The sequence below is a fragment of the Squalius cephalus genome (assembly GCF_949319135.1).
Source record: "Squalius cephalus genome assembly, chromosome: 11".
Lineage (NCBI taxonomy): Eukaryota > Metazoa > Chordata > Actinopteri > Cypriniformes > Leuciscidae > Squalius > Squalius cephalus.
Window position 1 is genome coordinate 30,361,035 of NC_137132.1, and position 23,850 is coordinate 30,384,884.

General features: G+C 40.1%; 1 protein-coding gene across 3 annotated transcripts in view; it reads right to left on the minus strand.

Annotated features, from left to right (window-relative positions):
- Nucleotides 1-23,850, minus strand: part of ece2b (endothelin converting enzyme 2b) — a 71,326-nt gene that overhangs the window by 13,581 nt on the left and 33,895 nt on the right. For all 3 annotated transcript variants that reach the window (XM_079885783.1, XM_079885784.1, XM_079885785.1), the window contains 6 exons: nucleotides 10,224-10,348; nucleotides 6,542-6,688; nucleotides 6,348-6,410; nucleotides 6,055-6,243; nucleotides 2,385-2,527; nucleotides 1,985-2,099 (listed from right to left, as the gene is read on the minus strand). In XM_079885783.1, coding sequence (XP_079741909.1) covers nucleotides 1,985-2,099; nucleotides 2,385-2,527; nucleotides 6,055-6,243; nucleotides 6,348-6,410; nucleotides 6,542-6,688; nucleotides 10,224-10,348 — 782 coding nt within the window. The remainder of the gene's footprint in view (nucleotides 1-1,984; nucleotides 2,100-2,384; nucleotides 2,528-6,054; nucleotides 6,244-6,347; nucleotides 6,411-6,541; nucleotides 6,689-10,223; nucleotides 10,349-23,850) is intronic.

A 23,850-nucleotide genomic window follows, 5' to 3' on the forward strand; every position in this document is an offset into this window, starting at 1 on the left:
TAAAACAAACACAGTTAATCCACAGGTACAAAGAAGGCAACGAAACAGAGTGTAGACACGACAATACCGTACAAGAACTTAGAGTATGTTTACATGACCACAATGTACTAAAAACAGATGACAACGTTGTCAAAGCGATCATCGTTCACATATACGACTAAAAACGCTGGGTAACACTTTACTTTACAGTGTCCTTGTTACACATTACATGTAGTTACTGTAGGAATTACTATAAATTGTGCATAATTACATGCAACTAACCCCAAACAACACCCTACTCCTAAACCTAACCCTATAGTAAGTACATGTGGTTAATTATTATTACTGAGTACTCAAATATATAATTACACTGTAAAGTAATAGTAAAGTAATAAAGTGTGACCAAATGCTGTATTCTGCTGCCAGGCCAGTAGTTGGCGATGTCACTTTTATAAAGAGAAACCCCACGCCTATAGATTGAACACGTAAAATGCCACCATTTTCACAGATTTACGTTTTTGTTGTTTACATGGAGAAAGGTATCGTTTTCAAAACCTTGCAATTCGAAAACCGTTTTCAAAAGATTGGGCGTTGTCATGCAAATGAATGGCCAAAACGCATACAATTTAGCTGTACTTTTAAAGCATATTTCAAAAGCAATAGAAAAAATGAAAAAAATATAAATAAAGATGTACAAATAAAGTCCTAATTTAAATAACATGCAATTACATGTTATAAAACATTACATTCAGTTCACACTTAAGAATATTCTTTTAAAGTATATTTTTCCATAATAAGTACTGTTTTTGGAAACTCTTTACAATAAGGTTTCATTTGTTAATGAACTAACAGTGAGCAATACATTTGTTACAATATTTATTAATCTTCGTTAATGTTAGTTAATAAAAATACACTTGTTCGTTGTTTGTTCATGTTATTTCAAAGTGCATTAACTAATGTTAAAGGCACACTATGCAGTTTCCGTTTTTCTTAAACAGCGACGAGTACTTGTATTTAACGTTACTGTCGTAAATACCGCTCACGCAGAGCCGTCTCTGCACTCTTCCGACCGCACTTTCTTCGCTTTCTTCGTCGACTCAGCCATGATTCACGTCTGAAATGTGTGCTAGTGTCTTCCATAGAGGCTGCTTCATATGTTGTTGATGTATGTGACGTCGTGCCGTAAAGCAAGTCGTGATTCTCGCGAGATTTGTCGGGGCGCCACCTCTCAAACCTGCATTACTGGTTTTGCTCGTTTTGCTATCGGGATGATTCGCCCAACTACGAGTTCGTTTACCATCGAAATGATTTCGAAGCTGTTATATTAAGGTACAAATCTTGCATAGTGTGCCTTTAACAAATACAACTTTTGATTATAATAATGTATAAGTAAATGTTAAAACTGACATTATCCTAGATTAATAAATGCAGAAGTATTGCTCATTCTTTGTTCATGTTAACTACATTTGTTTACTAATGAAACCTTATTGCAAAGTGTTACCGCTTTTTTAATCCATACAATGTAAGTGAATGGGGAGTGGGGCAGTTGAGCTCTAAAAATACAATAAATGTATTATAAAAGTAGTCCAAATGACACTAGGTAGCATATTTCAAGTCTTCTGAATCCATATGATTGCTAAGCATGAAGAACACACTGAATGTTTGACTCATCAAGTTTGAATATGGGCAAATTCAAATATTTTCAATAATGACTCAAATTTGTTGTCAAATGAGTCATCTGTTCTTCACATAAAGCTTATCATATGACTTCATAAGATCTGTAATTTTTTTTTTTTTTTTTTTTTTTTTGTCATTTCCCATGCTTGATAATCCCAGTCCCCATTCACTTCCATTACATGGAGAAGAAAGCACATTTTTGTGTTCCATGAAACATGTCATTTGGGATTGGAACAACATGAAGGCGAGTAAATAACTGACAACCAAATTAACACTTTTGCGTTAACTATTTCTTTAATTCATCCATACACACCCCAACTACACACACCTTCTTAGTGCCATAGAGGCTCTCCAGGAGCTTATCCTGAGCGTTGTCAAACCTCTGGTCGAGACTGGACGCTCCTTTCTGCACCAGATTCCAGATCATGTAATTATTCAGAAGACTGGAGAAGAAAGAGAAAGAGTGCATCATAATATCTAAAAAAAGGACCATTCCTACATGTGTATTAATTTATTTATACAGGTAGAGAGAGAGAGACAGTGTTACAGAAGATCTAAGAAGGAATAAATGCATTCATATTCTTAGACGGAGAGGCAGAAGAGTGAGAGAGAGCGAGAGAGAGACTGTTATTAGTACTGAATGTTCTGATACACAATCTAAACAGACGCTCTCCGAGGGGACGTCCTCTTCCTGAACTCTATAGTTGAAACCGTAGAGAAAGCCATACTTGCGGTCGGTCTTGTTGATGAGCTCCGAAACTTGTTGCATGTATTCCTTGGCATAGACCACCACCGGCTCTGTGTCGTTTAACTCTAGCGGGGAAAGGACCGAGTTCAGATAATCCAACCATTCAACTGCCGGAGCCAACACCTATGACCGAAACAAATGTCATAATGTCATCAGTGAATATTTCCTCATTCATTTCAGTCTAATGCAATGTTAGAGTGTAAAATCACGTTAAGAACAATTACGAAAAAAAGCAAAAACGGCCCTTGACCACCACTGACACCTATTGGTGTGGAGCTGTGTTACACGACAGCAAAAGTTTTCAGTTACGAAATGCAGCACAATTATGGAACTTGTCTCCCTTGAGAATTAAAAAAAATATAATAATTGTAATTTTATATTTCATAATTACAAATTTAAATGTCGCAATATTACTTTATATCTCACAATATGACTTTATATATTAATGTGAGTTTATATGTTGCGATTGTGACTTTATTTCTCATAACTGTGACTTTATATGTCACAATTGTGACTTTAAATTTCGCAATGTGACTCTTTATTGAAAATGCAGCTTTATAACTCACAATGTGAATTTAAATATCATAACTTGGACTTTAAATCTCACAATGTGACTGTCTTTATCTTTCTATAGCAATTGTATTTCACGTAATTGTCACTTCATATCTAACAATTGCGTTTTTTTTTTGTAAATGCGGCTAAATAATTCACAATGTGACTATTTCTCACAGACTGAGTTTATATCTTGCAGTGTCACTTTAACAATCTTACAATTGTAATTGTATCACACATTGTGACTTTATATCTTGCAATTGCGAATTTCTCATGATTGTCACTTTATATCTCACATCTGTGACTTTCTCTCATAATGTGATTTAATATTTTGCAATGTGACTATATCTTGCAATGACAACTTTTTTTCCCTGTAATTATCACTTTATATCTGACAATAGTATCTTCATATCTCACTAGGTGATATTATATCACACAATCTGACTTTGTTTTGTCACTCACAAATATGTGACTCTACAGTTGAAGCTTCAGTAATAGGGGTTAGGCTGAATATTATTCAACTGTTCATATCTCAACATAACATAGCCATCATTAAGTGGTGATGCACTTTAATTAAACCTTTTGTAGGCCACTAAAACATGGAGAGTTACATTTAATTATGACCAATTTCCATTTTTCCATAACCTTGGCTGTGAAAGCTTTGCTCGTCTCAATGTTTTCCCTTAATGATTTCTCTTTCAGCCATGAAAAGGACACAGAATGCATGTTCGGATTCGCTCTCACACAAAATCCTCAAATAATCAGCAGGCTAGAGTCAATGACCTGCATGTTTGCATTCCTGAAACCTAGATGCAATTCTAGACGCTCTGCCCTAGGGTGTAATATAACAAAGACCTCCATCGTAAACACAGCTGAAAGCCCCCATCTACCCTCATTCCCCACATAGCCTTCATCTCTAGTGTGGATTTCTGGCAGATGAAAACAAATGAGGTGACTAAAATGGACTATTTTCCATCTCGTATGGTTTGAGAAGCTGTGTTTTTTTTTTTAATAAACTCAAAACCAAGCAAACCCTTGAGGTTGCTCTGCATAAAGACATGCAAAATAAGAAGTGACAGTTGCAAGCTTTGTCTAATGAGGTAAAATACAATTACATTCAGAAATGCCCTTAAAAAGTGTTTTTTTTTCTTTTCTTTTTCTGTTACATGCAAAATATGAAGTGACTGTTGCAAGCTTTGTCTTATGAGGTAAAATACAATTAAATTCAGAAATGCCTTTAAAAAAGTATGTATTTTCTTCTGTTAAAATGAGAGCTGTCACACTTAAAATGTTAAAATATAAGATTAATTAAACATGGTTCATGCAGTTAAATTAACATAAGTATTTCACTTTATAAATGATTCATTCTGTTCTTTATTATTTCCACAAACTGCTTAGAACCTTCTGATCTGATTGGAACTGATCGCAGATACATCTTAATACCATCAAGTTCCTAAGCCTAAGCACCCGTTAATCAGTAAATGATGGATAAAATCCATTTATGAAAAATCCATTATGTGCTCAGACATCAGAAACATGAACAGAACAACCTACAATAATGCAACACAGACGGAACAAAGACTAACTGAAAACAGGCTCAATATATACTAACTCGAACCAATGAGAGAAACGAGAAACAGGTGTGGTGCATTAATCAAACAATGAATAACCATGGAAACAAACGCCAACAATGGAAACGGAACAGGAAACGAAGCAAAACCAACAAAGAACCAATAAACAACTCAAACTAAACTCAAACTCAGACATAACTGTCAAGTTCTGTTAATTTCATTGTGGTTTTCTCTTTTTTTTTTTTTTTTTTTTTTTGCGAGAGCGAGTAAAGAGCACTTTTATAAATTTGTGTCACCTTCACAAAATGCATAACCTAAATATTACACTTTTTATGTTATATTGCTTTCTTTCCTTTAAAAAAGAGCTCAGCATGTTAAGTCAAACATAAGAATACTCCCAGGTGTCACCACACATCTGAGCTCCACGGCTGCCAGAGACGTTTGCTCATCACATTCAAGAGAATAGTGACATGAATATATAATGTATTTGTCTTCAGCTTTAAGGCTGAAGAACTGCTGGTAATTTTGCACACTCTTGCTTAAGATAGTTTTCTTACAAATTGCGTAAGGAAAATATTCTATAAACGGAGATACAAACAAGTACTACACATGTATATAACCAACTAGACATCAATTGTGAAACAACTATATACAATTATTATTTTAGAATGGGTTAGGGTTAGTATAATACCATAAGCATTAAATAATATTAACAAAAACAACAATAATAATAATCATCAAAAATGTATTTGTAACAAAAACCTTTTTGAAAAGAGTGGACTTATTCCCTTTATACTGACAGCAGACATAATGTAATCAGTAAGTGATCAACTGTCATGCTCACCCCTCCACCTCACTACTTCACTGTACAGTTGCTCAGCAACTGTTTCCACGGAAATCACAGGAGCCTTCATAAAACAAAAGTTTCAACGCAGGTGCTCAAAGAAAAAAATCGTAATAATTAAATGATGGGGAGGAAAAAAGCCAGAAGACACAAAAAGAAATGAATATTTATGCTCAGAAGGATAAAAGATATGGTGTTCTGTTGAGCCAGATATATGAGCCAGAGATAGACAGAGATAGATAGATAGATAGATAGATAGATAGATAGATAGATAGATAGATAGATAGATAGATAGATAGACAGACAGACAGACAGACAGACAGACAGACAGACAGACAGACAGACAGACAGACAGACAGATAAATAGATAGATAGATAGATAGATAGATAGATAGATAGATAGATAGATCGATCTACAAATTTACACAGACACACAATGGCAAACCTGACTCCATGCGTTGTGCATTATTCATGAACTCTCTCTTCTTGTATCTCAAACAAACACTTTTAATAAGCAATGTCTGAAACACACTCATTAATGATACTAATGATCAACTAATGATCCCAAATTTTCAGCTCAGAATTTCATAGCTTACTCAACACACTTTCATCTATTTACCGCAATACTACACCAACCCTCTAACTTGGTGTCTAACTAAACACTCGTGAACCTGCACACGCACCTGGAGTTCAGCTATCGTTATCTTGTGGTAGATCTTTTCCTCGTCTCGCCGTTCGTCCTGAGGAACCGTGATGTTAGCCAGTGCTGTCTCGAAGTCCAGAATTTGCTGCATCTGACCCCGAGTGGAATTCTTGTCACCTCCCAACAACAATCCCAACTCTATCATGTAATCCAGATAAGCCTTCAACACCTAAACCCAGATCAGTGGCAGGCTATTAGACATGGACTAAAAGCTACTTTAAATATTACAAAATGTCTTTAAATATTGATACTTTAAGTTCTTCTCCATGATACCTTCTCGTTTGTTTTATTGAGGTAATAATCTCGGGATGGGAGGAAGAGTCCTGATTGGTCAGCCTGGAGGAAGTTTACACAGGTGAGCAAACACCACAGGTGTGATAAATATAGCAAATACAATAAAACAAACATGGAACAAAAACTTTCAAACAGCAGATGTTCATTAAAACCTGATAACTGAGTCAATGTACCTGAATGACATTACTGTTAGAGTTTTTAGGGTCCACGCTGACGCCAACAGTGAAGAAGGGCTGAGCTCTGTAAGGTCCAGAAACTATCTTTAAAACGTCCAGAAAATTATCTTTATCCCAGGACTCTGTGATGTTCCAGCCTCCTATCTACACACATACAAACACAAAGAAAAGGAAAAACATCAGTTTGTAGCAAAAAGACTGAGGTGGTCCTACTGTAGAAATCAAAAGTGACCCTATTTACTATCTTTTACTATGTTCATCTTTTTTTTTTTTTTTTTTTTTGGATAAATGTGTTCGCTAAATGTATGAATTTAACCAAGAAAAAAATTCCCAGAAATTGTAAATGTGGGGGCAAGAAATTATCTGTTTATTATCTAACATATTTCATTAATGTTTCATATTGAGAAATGTAAAGAATGTGAAGAAAACACAACAATTCCAAAATTGCATTACAATTCACATATTTTAATGTTAATGTCAGCAACAGTTGCAATAACAACAAGAAATGGCAGGATCCAAATGTGGCAGTAGATTTATTAAACAAAACTCAAAGAAACAAAATATTCAGAGTAATTAGACTATATAAACTGGAACAAAACAACCGGTAAATCAGAGGAGAACAGACAAATTAACTGAACAAAATACAGGGCTTAAATATAAAAGGCAAACTAATCAACGATATGAACAGCTGTAACTGATGATCAAATCAACAAACTCAAACACAGGAAACAGAGCTAGAACACGTATCCAACCCAACCAAAAACAGAAACTAACACAGAACATCCGTAACATATCCCCCAATCAAGAAGGTGCGGCCTTGCGTCATTAACTATAAAAATTATAAATAGTCCAACAGAGGAGTGCTGGAAGGGGCTTAGGTGGGGGACGCTGAGCAGTGAAAGTGAAAGTGACGTGAAGGTCAAGTATGGTAACCCATACTTGGATTTTGTCCACTGCATTTAACCCATCCAAGTTAGTGCACACACATTAGGAGTAGTGAGTAGTGAACACACAGTGCAAACCATGGACACACTGTGGCGCCAAGGTAGCGATTCCTGCCGGTATTGAGAATCAAACCCACAACCTTCGGGTTACCAGTCCAGGCATAAGGGATGACCACTGGAGCCAGGGCGCAGCAGACAACATGAAGAGAGCAGGGATGAGACGACGGCAGCAGAAGCCAGGGTGGAGTTAGCAGTAAGAGGAGCCAGGGCGGAACCCCCAGCAGGAATCCTAAAACTTAAGCCCACAGCGGAGTTGAGGGAGAGATGAGCCATGGTGGAGGCTTGGCAGGCAGAACCAGGGGGACAACTGACTGAGATGAGGCTGAGGGCGACACAGAAGGTCCTGAAAACCAAGGCAGAGCTGTGGGGGCAAACGGCCAAGGCAAAGCCAGGGTGCCGGCATACTGAGGCAGAGCTGGTTTGCCCGAGGACTGAGGTGGAGCCGGAGGGAAGGTGGAGCCCAACGGAGCCAAAGGGGTGGAGGGATGAGTGAAAGACAAAGGCCCGTATATCCATGGCAATGGTAGAGCGACGACTGACCAAGGCTGAGGCGGAAGGACGAGGAAGCCCAGTGGAGCTGTAGGCGACGATGGTCCCAGGTGGAGCCAAAGGGGGCGAGGAGCCATTGTGGAGCCGACAGGTCGACGAGCCGAAGTGGAGTGATGGGCTTGGAGGTTCTAGGCGGAGCAAACAGGTCGACAGTCCAGGGTTAACCTGACGAACTATCAGTCCAAGGCAAGACCATGATGCACTGAGCAGACAGCATAGGTGGAGACAAAGGACTGATGAGAGGCAGTGAAGACAGAGCAGAAGGACTCTGGCAGTATAGACAGGAGTTTAATAAACAGTCTTTCTTGCCTATACTGGACACAGTCTAAGAACGGCCTACTTGGCCGAAGCGGAACAGACAGACATCTCAGGAACAGGCTGAGGAGGTGGGAGCAGGAGGCAGGGAGGAGACATCAAAGACATCAATAACTTAGTTCTGAGTGACAAAACAGGATTGATTCAAGATGGCAAAACAGTGCTAACAATTGTGCTCTCCTCCAAATCAATCAGGGGCTCAGAATTCACCGCATCCACATCCACCTTTACTGACGGGTCAGGGCTCTACACCATCCCCTCATATTCCACCAGTATTCCCTAGGTGACGGACAATGTTGCCAGCTCACGCATCTGGTCAGACATGTTCGGCTCGGGCTCCAGGGTGATATATAGCTCAGGCATTGGCTCTGGCATCGCGGCAGGCTCTGTTATCGCCCTTTGAGACGGTGACGGCGGCTGGCACAAAGTTCGCAACGTGGGCGGTTGCATTATGATGCATATTTTATTAGCTGAAAAAATAATGCAATAAACAACTGATTTCATATGTAACAACGAGGACTGCTGAATTATCTCTACAATTGACTGCAAATTTACATTCAGATCTCTTTTTTCATTATGATGTTTAAAGCCCAATTTCCAACTCACATTCATTTTCTAGTTGAAATATGTCACATTACAGAAGCAAAATAAGATGCAACTGCTATTTCATGTTGATTTTAAAATGTTAAGATCAAAGGTATTCTGCTCTGGAATAGTGAAATAAGACAAAAACTTGAAGTGCATGATTCGGGCTGACACCTAATATCAAAGTCAATTAAATTTCTCACCTCTGAGAATAAAACTATTCTCGGCTCTCTTCAACACTATACGCTCTATCACTGTGATCCCAAAGACACAGGATGACAAAAAGAACGACAGATTGAGAGGAGGACATAAGAGAAGGGTAGCATTTGTAAAAGTGTGTTCAAAAGGCAGCTCATCAGAGCAAGTGTAAATTTTTCGTCTTCCATCTTCCCAGCCGTATCTCTTTTAAACCTTCCAGAAGGCAGGTGTGTGGGGAGGGATGTAAATTAAGTAGTTTGATATCACTGCTTTGTGTATGTTACACGGATTAATCTTTCAGGTCTGTGCTGAGAGTTAGTTTCAGAGCTTTCTTCTTCAAATTGGCTGATTCAGAGAGATATAAGTGAATGAAAACATCTTTCACTGAAGGATGTCTACATAATTTCAAGGCTCGCTGATTTTAAACCAAGAGGAATTGATAGTATCGTAGCCATTTGAGACAAGTTATCTAGCTCAGTTCAAATAAAGGCTAACAAACAGAAAATTAATCCAAAATCAAAGGTCATTCTACAAAATTGGTATTTTTGTGTCCTTAATTAATATACATAGAAATGACTACAAATAAATAGCTGACACCAACTTTTACTGTGTTGTTATAAGCATTTTTCTAAACACAAAAAAAATCCAATGGCTTTTATTTTATTTTCATTGATTTTAAAATTAATTTTCTTTTTCTTCACAAAGGATACCTTTGTGCCTCCTCACCCGTGTTTTGCTGTAGTAAATATGCAAATTGCATTATATATGCCTATGTGTAACCATAAAATCATCATCATCCTGATTTCTGCATCTCTACAAGGACAAATAAAGTTATCCTCTTTTTTATCAGTTGGTTTTACAGTTTAAAGGATCATGTTACCATGATTTTGTATAGTAAACAATTAAAAATCGGATATAAACATTTGCATTAGCTTTACTTTAAAGAAACCTTGAAATGGAACGGGTTCCCAATTCCTGTTTGCACTGTTTACCCTCCACACCAGAGCAGGCGCCACAGAAACACTTACCTTTGCAATCAAGTCGATGAGTGGTTGGGCTCCGAGCTCTTCTATTCGTTGTTCATTGAGACAGGAAAGATAGTAGGACTGCGTCTTTCTCTCTGCCTCACTGCTTGAATTAAAGGTGCCATTTTCTACAGGAACACATAAGAAATTGCATTTGAGTTAAAAAAATTGTATCACCAAAAGATGAAAACTGTCATAATTTACTCACCCTCATGTTATTCCAAACATTATATCCAAATTTCTTTCTTCCATATAATACAAAATAAATTTTCAAGCTGCTCTTTAACTTACAGTTTTTCACGATTGCTTAAACGCTATAACCAGGCTTTTGAACTAAAATTTCAAAACCATAACGCCATTTATCAAAAAGCACACCCATTTCACTAAACTATAAACACTATTCCCTGTTTTGACACATGAGTCAGATTTGTTGAACTGTCACTGCAAAACTCTACACACAAATCCCTTCATTTCTCATTGCTTAGACCCATGTTGTCATTTAGAAAGCACTAGCATTCAATATTGTTCACTCAAGTCAGCACAGCTTCAGCTCAGTTAGCACACAATTACCCAAGTGGAAACACTAAGAGTCAAAATTTAACACACATCAATCAGAACCTTCAATAGATATATAAAAGGGCCCAAATCAGTTTATTGTGTTTTGGAACAATGGATCCAGAAAGACATGAAGGAAGAGGGATAAGAATGAGGAGGAGGAAGGGCAAGAAGACAAGCAGTCTCAGATGAAATTCAAGCCACTCTAGTTGCCCATGTCTTTGTCAATGGTATGACTATGAGGGAGGCTGGGCTACAAGTAAGGCCAAATTTGAGTCGCTTTACCGTCGCCTCGAGAACCTTCAGGGAGGAGTGGTGGCAAACAAAATTCCATCAGTGAATAAGAGACAAACATTTCCAATAGTCTTTGATGAGGTTTATTTTCTTGCATGAAAAGGCCAGCAGAGAAGGAAGCATACAGTCACACAGAGTGGCTGCAGAGTGTGACAGTGAAGTGAGGGCATAGACGTGTCCATCATATTGTCTCCTTGAGTGGAGGCCCTCCTGTTACGACCAACACTCTTTACCATTCCAATACAATTCAAATTCCATATTAGAATAAGGTTTGTGTGTGCTCTTTTACTGTCATATGTTGGTCACACACATCTTACTGTAAGTAAATATAACAAAAAAAATTGAGGAGAGAGTAAAAAAAAAAAAAAAAGTAAAACAGGAAAAAAAAATGTTTTTGTGTGTATGTGTTTTCTGTGTATGAATAAAAATGTGCCAATGTATCCACTGGTTGTGTCTTTTGTATTCATCATGTGAAAAGGTTTGTGATGGGGGAACCACAAGCAACATAACTTACCAGTTTTGGAAATGTTGTTTTGAATTTATTGCACTCTTAGACTATGTTGTAGTGTGTGTGATTTTGAGGGCTTGTGTGTCCTGTCTGAGGGCAAAGTTAGGTTTTTCAGCAAGAGTGAATGGTTTTGAGTGTAGAGCTTCATTTTGACCTGAAAATAGGATGTTTGGAGAATTAGGTGAGACGTTATGGATTTGTGTTTATAGTTTTGAGAATACGAGGCATAGTTTCAAGAAATGTGTTTAAGCAATCGAGAAAAACTGCAAAACAAAATTTGAGGTATAGGCCAAGGTATAGTTATAGGTTTTATTTTTATTTTATTTTTTTACTTTTTCGATGTTATGCTTTCATCAAATTATTCTTCAAAATTACTTTTGTGTTTGGAACAACATTGGGTGACTAAAAGTGTGACTAAAACATGACCATTTTCATTTTTAGGGGAAATATTCTAGAGCTTCTAATATTCTAATATTTATATATATATATATTTATAATACAGCTTCTAATATTTTAGAAGTCCCCCACAGAAATAAAAGGAGATGAAGGACAAGAGACAGGAACGTCACATAGATAAGGGAGAAGCTTGGAGCGCACCATCACTAGGGTAAACAAACATGACAGCAGGGAGAACAAGTTGTGCGCGGGTCACTGCACAGGGTCATGAAACAGCCATCTGAGTTTCTCCAGCTGCCTGACAAGCTGACAAGACGGTGCCCTCTGATTGGCTCCCGTCATGTTGCACGTAATGATGGTAAGTAAGCAGAAGCAATGCAGTTGAGGTAAACTGAGTCAGAACTGGAAGAACTGCAAAAAGGGTCCCTTCATCCATCTTTTTAATGATACATCCATGACAGCTGCCCTCGCACGACAAAACATGACGAAATTCAGATGGCATTGGCGAGCCAAACAACCAGGGTGGTTTTCATCCTCAATAACCTCTGCCATCAGTCGCAGTCAAAACACTGTGTGCCGCAGCTGCCAGCGGGAAGACATGCAGAGGGGGAAAGCACTGCCACTGTCATGCTAACTTTATTCACATGAGAAATGGCAAAATAAAGAGGATAAATCCAGGACAGGTGATTGGCAGTGCTTGGCAAAACTCCAAAAGCGTACCTATACATACAATTAACTGCAGTTCCCTTTAAAAAGGGAACTCACACTTTGTCCCCTAGGGGTCGCTATGGGTGGAATGCCTCCGGCATTATCTGTGTCTGAAGCATGAAGCTAAACACGACAGTGAACTTGACATTGGCAGACGAAAGCCTATGACGTCATCACCAGTGCGACCGTGAGATAAAAGGGCAACTGTGAAATATGTCATTCTCTTTCTTGTCTTCAGAATACCTGTTTGTTTGAACATGTGTCTAAACAAGGCGATTATGGCAACTGGTGCAAAGTCTTTCAGGCAGTGTGTGCATCCATGTCAGCGTGACACACAATGACACACACGAAATGTGCGTCATTGCATGGGCGAGAAGCATGCATGCTTAGTCCTTGGGGGGCTGTTTGCATGCATTGTGAGCGCCTTTCTATGAAGAAACTTCGCTCTCGTCTTTCCTTTATCTTGAGGGAATCAGGACAGGCTTTACGGTTCAGGACCTGCTGCAACTGAGACGAGTAGGAAACTGAGGTTGTGGGGCTCGCAGATGGAGCTTGCGATGAATTTGAGAAAGGTATGAATATTTATCATTCATCTGCGGCTGACGAGAGTGAGCTGCCGGATGATGATGATGTGTTGTCTCACGCCATCCGATCCGGCAGCGAGCACGCTCCTGGCTTCAAGCCATGACAAGCAGGACAAGGCTGATGAGATCGATGATGCTTCCGAGCGCTCTCAGCCTGCCTGCCCTGCATATGACAAGTTACTGGAAGTTATGTCCCATTCCACAGCGAGATTAGATCTGCGATGGAAACGCGTGCAAGCTCCCTCGTAGCCACGTCGATGAGCGCTTCCTTGATGTACGCTTCCACACTCAGGTGAATTAAGCTGATGTTGAGAGGATGCAGTTGTATGGGTATGCGCCCATGCCTCCGATTGAAGAGACGCAGGCTAGCTATCTCTCAGTGTGCAAGGCATCCACATTGAAGGCTCTGACTCTGCCTACGAAACTGTTGCGTGTTCTTAATCGCATCTTAATGGCAGAGCATATGCGGCAGCAGGTCAGGCTGGTGCGATGCTACACACTGTGGCAGTGCTGCAGGCCTACCAGGCCAACCTGCTGAAGGACCTGGACTAGGGCCAGGGGCTCCCCCCAGAGGCGGTAGAGGAGCTGCGCCGCACCACAGATTTCTTTCTCCTCGATGCACCTGTTTTGCCATCTGAGCACATCGGCACATCTGTCGAGACGGTGTTAGGTGAAGTTTAGAGAGGCGAAGGTACGCTCCTCCTTCGAGGGGTAGAGCACTGAGGAGGCCTGAAGCCTGAGGGAGAAGGAAAGATCTGAGGGAAGTGATCGAGAATAAACACAATCAGCGTTTCAAGGTCCCAGGGGCGAAATAGCATCTGCCTCCTTCCCCCCTCCTTGGGTCTAAGTTGCTAGGCTCTCATCTCCTTGGTCACTGTTTAACCAAAGCGTTGTTAGGCTTCCTCTCACTTAGTCATTCTGTTAGAGGCCTCTGCTCCTTTTAGCTCTTATTATTGTGTCGGGCTGCTAGCACTGTTGTGTAGCCTCCTTGACAGACATAGGACATACTGTTATTTTGTCCTATAAGCTCAGTCGTAGGTTAAGCTTTAGGCGAGCGTTGCTAGGCCTCCACTCGCTAAAGAGAGTTATCCTATGAGGCTTCCGCTTCTGCTTCCCAGAGCTCCACTGGGACAGCCTTACGTGTTGTAGGTTCTTTGCGAGCCTCACTGTAAGACGTCCTGAGCGTGTGCTGTAGTTAGGAATCCTCTCAATTCAGAGAGTTGTCATGTTGAGGCCTCCACTCCAAGAGCTCACCTAGCTGTTTGCTAAGTTGTTAGGCTCTCTGTGAGCATCCCTGGCTACTGCGCTTTCACTCTGTAAGAGCTCCGCCAGGATAGTAATTGCGAGTTGCAGGTTCTCTGTAAGCCTCCTTGCCAGATGTCCTAAGAGTGGGGCGTCATTAGGTCTCCTCTCAATTTAGAGAGTCAATATGCTGAGGCCTCCTCTCCTAGAGCTCGGCTATGTTTTGCTAAGTAGCTAGGCTCTCTGTGAGTTCCTTGGCTATCGTGAGCGTTGACAGGCCTCCTCTTGCTGTAGGGAGTTATTTGTTTGAGGCTTCTGCTCCCTTGAGTCTGCTGAGTTGTTAGGCTCTCTGTCAGCCTCCTTGGCTACAGCAAGCATTGTCAGGCCTCCTCTCGTTAGAGAGAGTCATATGTTCAAGGCCTCCACTCCCTTGAGTTCCGCTAGGATAGCAATTGCAAGTTGTTGGCTCTCTGTGATTCTCCTTGTAAGCTGTCCTGAGCGTGGAACGAAGCTAGGTCTCCTCTCGATTTAGAGAATCTTCTTACTTAGTCCTCCGTTCCTAGAACTTGGCTAGATGGTAGGGTAGTATACTGGATTGTTAGGCTCTCTAGGAGCCTCCCTTGCTACCACTACCTCCTGCCGCCTTCCAGTGTCAAAGGTCAAGTTCATTATCGTGTTTAGATTCATGCTATTCTCAGGGAACCATGGTTACATGCGTAACCTGATATATTTCCAGTTGAAATTAACATTATTGGCACCAAAAACTTTTATTATTTTTCACACAAATTACAATTACAGGGTCAGATTATCAATTAAAAAATACTTATTTTGTGCAGTTCCTTGCACAATACTTATGTGACCTCAAAACCCTTTTACCATACTGCAAGATTTGTAAGCTAATACATCTTGATGTTTGCATCACACAGCCTGCTCCATATGTATCCACTTTTTTCCTGAGTAAATTATTGTACATTATACTTCCGTTTGTAAAACGGGGTAAAAAGAGAGAATCAATTAATTATACAGAAACTTTTTGAAGATTACTACAAATAAAAATGAGTGCAGTGTTAAGCTGTGCTATTGTTGGCTGCTACAGCAACAGCAATAAACTAAATCAATTCCTAGAAAATAGTTTTGAGCACCAGCAAATCTGAAAAGAATGTCCGTGTACGGTGCTGTATGCCTTGCATTTTATGTCAGAGACTGACAAGAGAAGACTGTGGTATCTGACAGGAATTATAAATCAATGAAGCACAAGAGACAGGAGTAGCAAACTTCAATCTTATTTATTCTTCAGTTCTCACACATTATGTCACAATACACTTTTCAAAATAGTAGTCAACAACAATTCAGTTATAAACACAACATTTCCCCCTTTTTTAAAGAACAGAATATTACATCGGAGTTAAGTTAGATGGTCCTTTAACCAACTAGGCTTCCAAAAAATCATGTTTAGGTCTAGTGGCATGAGTGTCTGTCTAGTGAGCTGTGTTCTTACCCAGAGATGTTGGTGTGCATGGAAATGCAGTGAGATCTGAAGCATTCTATGTCTTTCCATCACTAAGAACCAATGTACCCACCAACAGTCTTTTGGCAACTGTGAGAAGATTGGAAAACTTTCTGTGCTTTCTGTGTATCAGTTTACTTTTTCATTTTGTGTTGCAGCCACGTTACCCTTTGACGACCATTCATGTCAGTTGCCAGGTGCACAGAGGCAGATGACAAAATATACAGCCTGTGCGCATTTGCCTGCCATAAAGTAGATAAAAGGGTAAAGTACCAGTTGCAGCATGTGGAGTGCTACGGTGCACCTGCAAGTCAGTTACCACTGTTTTCCATGGTTGATGTTGCTGGATGGCCATTTGGACAGAGTGTTTGAGCACACGGTTGAACCTCTCTACAGCACCATTAGCTGCCGGGTAGTAGAGAGAGGAACGATGGTGACGAATATTCCTTCGTTCCAGAAAAACAGTGAAAGCAGCAGAGGTAAATACTGTTAACTGTAACTATACTCAATGGATTTCCATGGCGGCTGAAGACTGATGACAGAAACAAAACCCCAGAATCCATAGTGACAGTGTGAGTAAAAGTGACCTCAGGCCATTTGCTGTAATAATCCATTAATGTTATAGCAAACCTGTAGTCGGATGCAGCAATGTCAAATTGCCCGACTATATCCACAGCCACTTTCTGCCATGGCTGGAGAGGAGCAGGATGTGGCTTAACAGTTTTGTCATTGAGCTGACACACATGGCTGGAACGGACAGCATCATGAACCTGAACATCCATCCCTGACCACCAATAGAGGTCACAAAAGCGTTGTTTGGTTCTCCCTGATGTCCTTCGTGCACTATTGAGACCAGCACAGATCGAAGAGCAGCAGGTGCAATCAGCCATGAGCCTCAAAAGATGAAGTTGCACTTAACAGACATTTCCAGATGCAGATTATAGTACGGCAACGACTCACTGTCCAGACCCTTGTGTGAAGGAGGTCAACAATGAGAAATCTGTGTACAAAGTTTGGTTAGAACAGGACAAGAAGCATTTGCAGCATCAACAATAGAAAGAGAATTACTAGCAGCAGAAAAGCAACAAAGTCCTCAGAGCTGGAGCAATCGCATTATCTGCAGGAGAGGCAGGTAAGGGCAAACATGACAGATAATCAGCAGGAGCAATTTGAATCGCCTGTACATGTGATTCATCAGGAAGGAGACTCCATTAAAAGATTATGACCTAAGAACAGCAGGCTGGTTTGGCGGAAACAACACTTGTCTTTATTGAGCTGCAAGCCAGCACCTTCTAGTCATTGTAAGACTGCTTGAAGTGCTTTGTCATGCATAGACATGTCACATCCGTGGATGATAATGTTGTCCAGGTAATTTTCAACACCTCATTTTCTGAAATGCTGCAGGTGCTGAAGCCAATCCAGTCTGTTGTGAGTAATAAAGGCTGTGAGGCCACGACTGTCCTCAGGGGCACTTGGTAGTAAGCGTTAATCAGGTCGATGGTAGAGAAAATAGTAGAACCTTTTGTAGCAGAGAGTAGTTCATCCATGTGTGGCAATGGAAAAGAGTCCACAATCACTGCTTTATTTGGACCCCTGAGGTCAACACACATCCCAATTTTACCTGACTTGGTCAATGTGTTCTATCACCCCTACTGCTTGCAAGCAATACAAACACAGTTGTGACGTTTCATCCAGCTTTACGCAGTGTATAAAGTTTTTAGCACATCCAGCTCAGTTGACTCAGCAACAGTGCACTGAAAGACTGGCACAGGAGAAGCAGGCACAGGAAGGGCATCAGGAGGCAGGACTTGATTGTTTTCAATCCTCACATGCAGTACAGAGTAGATCCCTCCCCATGAGTGGTGTCTCTTTGTCCACAATGAAGAATGTAGCAGGAACTGATTGGTCACGAAGAGGAACGTCCACGGACAAACATCTAAACACCAGAATTTGGGCTTTTGAATACGTTACAAGCCTGGCTGTCGGTTGTGACAGCACAACGTTACTTAAGTGGTATGCATAAGTGCTGTAGGGCAGGATAGATACGGAAGACCCTGTGTCAACCACCAAATCTACCACACAAGTCTGTGAGTCAGAAGTAGGTATAGCCATTGTACTTGTAATGCTGGGAGTAAGAGCTGAATATTCCACGTACAGTACAGTAACTTCTGGTAATTAAATTTTATGGACCTCATGTGTATTTGATTACACTGATCGGCACAGTTTAGCGTAATGTTCAATCTTTTTACACTTCCTGCATGTTGCAGTTGCAGCCGGGAAGTTCCCAGCATTAGCTAAATGTGCCTCCGAGATTAAACACGTGCCAAACACTATAAAACACTTGCCAAATGGACTCTTTGTATTCATGTTGGTTTCAAATGGTTTTTCAAACATTTAAAAAAAAAAAAAAAAATAATAACTTAATGTCATGTGGCGTAACCATTAAGTAAAAAGTAATAATAAAAAAAATGTACACCATAAAAACATGTAAATATATCCTATCCATTATTTTCAGAAAAAGTTTTTGTATGTATATTTTTCATTGCTAATTCAATGTTTTGGGGGAGCATCACCAAGTGACAATCAAAACTTTACCATGTCATATAAAACGGTCAAATTATTTTAATATTTTATAAGACTTACTGACCTTGACATATACCTTGTCATACCAGGGTTCTTCTCATGATATAATTTCCTTGTTCTCTGCATGCTTCTTGCACCACATGACTTGGCAGACAACCGTTTATGACAAAATTGCGTCACTGCTTATATTCATTATAGAAGATGTGTAATTGTATGTGTGCATTCCATGTTTAATGAATTGTATAAAAAAATGGATCTGGACCAAAAAGTAATCTAATTTAATGTTGCAATTTCATTTTGTGTTTCTATTGGCACATAAATTAGACACTTTATTTTTAAACATCTCAACCAAACAAGGAACACACAGAGGTGTGAACAAACAGATAAAGGCACACAAATAATGAGTCGCAAACATACATGAAACCACCCACTCCTGAACACACAATTATGCTTGCCATCGTGATCTTTGATTGGTGCTCTTAGTTGTTGTCATGGTAATACACCTCACACTTCTTTGGAGGAGGAATAATTCACTCTGCTCTTTGTGTTTGTATACACATCTGTGTTGTGTGAAAGTGAGACGGCGTAATTAATCTAAAACATGATCGTTCAAGCAAACAATCCCTAAACCAGCTCTTACATTTCAAATTCGTTTCACATTCCCCTCTATTCTTGCTCATTTTTCTTTTCTGTAGTATTTTATCCTCCTAACAGCGCAATTACATTAAGGAACAGGAGGCAGGAATATTCAAGTAATAAATTCTCATGGGAACAGTGGCAGTCCAATTACCGGTCAGCAGGTCTAGTCTAGAGAGAGGACACACGTTGAGAAAGGAATGGGCTTTGGCATGTCTCGCTGCTCGTCTGGCAGAATTCAGAGCTGATCTCATTCTATTTCCAGATTTTGCTTGTGTTTGTTTGTGTTCGCTGGGCAAAAAGTGACCATCAACCAGGCGCATTGGCACAAAGAGCTAATTTGTCTTTTTCAGAGTTCCTCCATGTGAGGGCAAAGCGTACGCTTACAAACACATAATCTGACTTCACAACTCCCCCGTTTTTGTTTTTGTTGAAATAATTTCCCTTTCCAGCACTCAATTTGATGTATCATCTACACTTTTCATTCTTTCTATTTTAGTCAACTATTGTGTAAATATCACTGCAATGTAAAAAAAACTCATGGTTGAAACATTTCTCCCATTACACAGTACACCACCCAGTCCATATTTTAATATGCAGATATTATTGCAACATAATAAATATCTGCAAAAACTACAATATAATACGTCATGATAAAATATTTATTGTATTGTTTCATTTCAAATCATATTTTTATCTTAAGTAATTTATGCCAAAACTCTGAAGTGCAAAAAATTATTTATTTTATGACTTGGACCAGAAAGTAGTCACCTTATGCTGGGGACACACTTAACGACTGTAAGGCCGATTATGAATATAATTTGATACTTATGACTGATCATGCCCAAATGCGCAGAGTCAGAGACAGTTGCGTTCAGTCGGTGTTTAAAATCTACTCCAGTTGTTGGGAACAGTCTGTAAGTGTGTTCAGTTCAGTATTAGAATGTTTCAGCGAGTAGTTAAGTGTGTCCCTGGCATTATGATTAGGCTGCATAGATTAGGTCAGCCGGAACCGGGAACACTTCCTATAACACCTGATGTACTCGTTACATCATAAAAAGAATGGCATCTACGCTAATTTCAGTCTTTCTGTTTAATCCGAGGTTAACTGTAATCAGCCGGATCCGGGCCGTATCCAGATCAGATGGTGGACCTTCACATAGACACGACCACAACGCATGATGTAGTCAGCCAGATCCGGACCGTATCCAGATCAGATGGTGGACCTGCGCCTAGACACGACCACAACGCATCCCTGAAGTGTCAGCAGAGGTTGTGTCAACTAGACTCTCCCCTGTGAAGGCCTCATCAACACGACAGCCTGATCCTCAACAAACCCGTCTCCATACTGGCGTGATGACTCCGATCTTCAACCATATGGAACTGGATAATATTCTGATTGTTCCAATCCAATCTGACTTCTGATTTATAATGCTGCCTGAATCATAATCATACATGTTTCGTTTGTTCGTTGGCCCCCCGACTGAACCTGGTTTCTCACAAGGGTTTTTTCTCCATTCTGTCACCTGATGGAGTTTTGGTTCCATGCCACTGTCGCCTTTTTCGCCTTTCTTCGCCTTTGTCACCATTTGCTTTTGGCTTGCTTAGTTGGGGACATTTAATTTAATATGCAACAATATTATGGATCTGCTGCATTGACACCATTATATGAAAACTGAACTGAGCTGGACGATGACATCACGGTTTTCTCCAGAGCGGCTATATTTATAAATGTACTAACAAACTTTGTTGCATTATTTTCTTGTTATCTCTGTAAAGCTGCTTTGAAACAATCTGTATTGTAAAAAGTGCTATATAAATAAAGGTGACTTGACTTGACTTGACATTAGCAAACCACCAAGCAATTCTCTAGAAAATATCCATACAACCCTAGCAAACCTCCAGCAACACACTGGAAACCACACAGAACATCCTGGTAACCACCTAGCAATGCTCTAGTAACCAACCTTGAACACCCTAGTGACAACCAAGAAATACTGTGGCAACAACCCAGAAGACCCAAGCAACTACTTACCAACACATTGGCAACCACCTAAATACCGTAACCACCCAACAACAACCTGCTACCAACCAGAATACCCTAGCATACACCCAGCAACAACCCAGAACACCAAGGGAACCACCTAGCAATTCTCTGGTAACAAACCTTGAGCACCCTAGCAACCACTTAGCAACACCCTGGCAACCACCTACAATAGAACATCCTAGTAACCACCTAGCAATAACCCAGCAACCAATCAGAACATTCCATCAAACACCACAGCATCCACCTAGCAATTTCCTGGCAACCACCCATATCCCCATAGCAAACACCTAGCAACAATCAAACAATCACCCAGAACACCCTGCCAAACCCTTAGCAACACCCTGGTAATAACCTTGAACACCCATTAGCAACATCCTGGCAGGATCATTTATCATTTTTGCAATACGGAAGCCCTGGAGTGTGATGTCATGTACTGTTGACCATACTCATAGTATCAAACTCATAAAATCCAGTGTGAGTTTATCCCACCACTCCTTCTTCTCAACCTTTTCTTCTTTTCTGTTTTCCTATTCCCCCCTCCCTCTCTCTCTCTCTCTCTCTCTCTCTCTCTCTCTCTCTCTGCAGGGGGCTGCACCAGTTCTCTGACGCAGGTCATTAGGGAATACTCTTCATTTACTGTTCACTGGAGCGTTGTGTTCACTTCAGCATGCAGAGGTGTTCACTGGCCCAATCACACACACCACAAAGAACCACAAAAGATGTATCACATATCTAAAAGTAATTTGAGATCAAAAATATGTTCATGTAAGGCGAGTGTTATTAAATGTGCAGAAGGGTGAGAGGGTGCCTGTGGGTGTGATGCAACATGCAGTGTCAATGTGATGGAGTATCATCAGAGCAAAACGGCTACAGGGACCCCAGTGTGAGAGCGCATTCATTAGACAGAGAGAGAGAGAGCTTGATCACAGCCAGTGCATTACAACAGGTTATTAAATAGTCTGATAGACCAACAATTAGAGAGAGGGATGGAGCAATGCGTTTAAACACAAAATAAATTACATTAGCATTCCTGTGCAGAACTCTAGAGCTCGCAAGGCAGCAAATAAGTAAACCCGAGAGTTCAATAAACAGTTTGTTGAAAAATGAAACGTTGCATTCAGATATACATCATGGGAATTAGAGGGGGAGAGAGATTGATGAGACTTCCAAAATATGGATGATTTTCCACTAATTAGTGTTGTTTGCTAAGACAAACATCAATACTGCTATTTGTTATACTTAGAGTTTTAGGTTTGTACAATACAGTATGTAACATATGCTTAGCCTATGTAAAGTCACGTGGCTTAAGGAGAGGTGCTCTTACTTTTCTAAAGGCCCCCACTCACTACAAGATAATTGTGCTGATTTTGGGCCCAATTCTCCCCGTCCAACAATCCTAAGTGAAGTGCCGATTATCTTTATTGTTCTACAGATTATCCTATCAGATTTTACTGTGGTGTGAGGTGTATTAGGGGTGATTGAATCTGCTCAAAAGAATGTTGGGGCCGCACCGATCTCAAATCGTAAATATTCAACATGATCAGAAATCCTGTTGTGTGGAGGATGAGGACAAATGCGCACACACTCTGTAGTAGATTATCACGTGGAATGTTTTTTTCTTTTTTTACTCAATTTTTCTGTAAAAAGCAGTTCAAGCATTATTATCGCCATTTCTTTACTGCAACAGATTTTGTAAGACTCTGGTTGTTTGTGAATGGAATCTTTTAGTGTGTGTTATGCTTTCCTGGTCACATCGCGGCACTCCACACACTATAGGAACAAAACTGTTAAATCTATTATTTTCATGTTTCATTATTTTTATCGTCATGTTTGTGGTCTCTCACATTTTGAAAATCTGATAAGACTTTTTCGGATAAGACTGATAAGACTTTTTAATGTTTTAGTGTGGGCCAACCTTCAGACATATGTTTTTGGGGTTTTTTTGCCTGGTGGACAATAAATGGGTGAAAAAAATCCCTCAGACTTCCATCAAAGGAAGGACTTCAGTGGGTAGACTCTTTTGATCTTTTAAATAACCACCTAGCAACCACCAAGAACACCAGAGCAAACCACCTGACAATTGATACTTTGCAGTCACGTGACTACCACGGATACCTGGCGGGCAACAAACGGGTATTTTCAACGTTGAGTCCAGTCTTTCTAGTAGATATCAAGTCTGTTAGCGAGCTAGCTGCATAACTATGGACTAGGATTCACTCCAAGGTAGCTAAATTGTGTAAAGCAGACAAGTTTTTTTTAAGATAATCGAGCAGTAATAATTCCTCCGTAAATAATCTAGCTCTACTGTTGGGTCATCTCTGGTTCTCATTGAAAATCATAGATATCACAAACCTCAAAACAACCTATCACACACTTCTGTTATTGTTAGCAAAAGACGACAGCTGTTACTGTGCGTTCACACCGCCACAGGCGAGAGCATCAAAGTGCCCGGAAATCATTCATTTTCAATGAATTTTGCCGCTCTCGCTGGCGGCGGTGTGAACGTACAGTTAGCCTAGCTTAGATTCATAACGCAAACAGCTGACTCGCCGAACCAGCTGGTGAATACT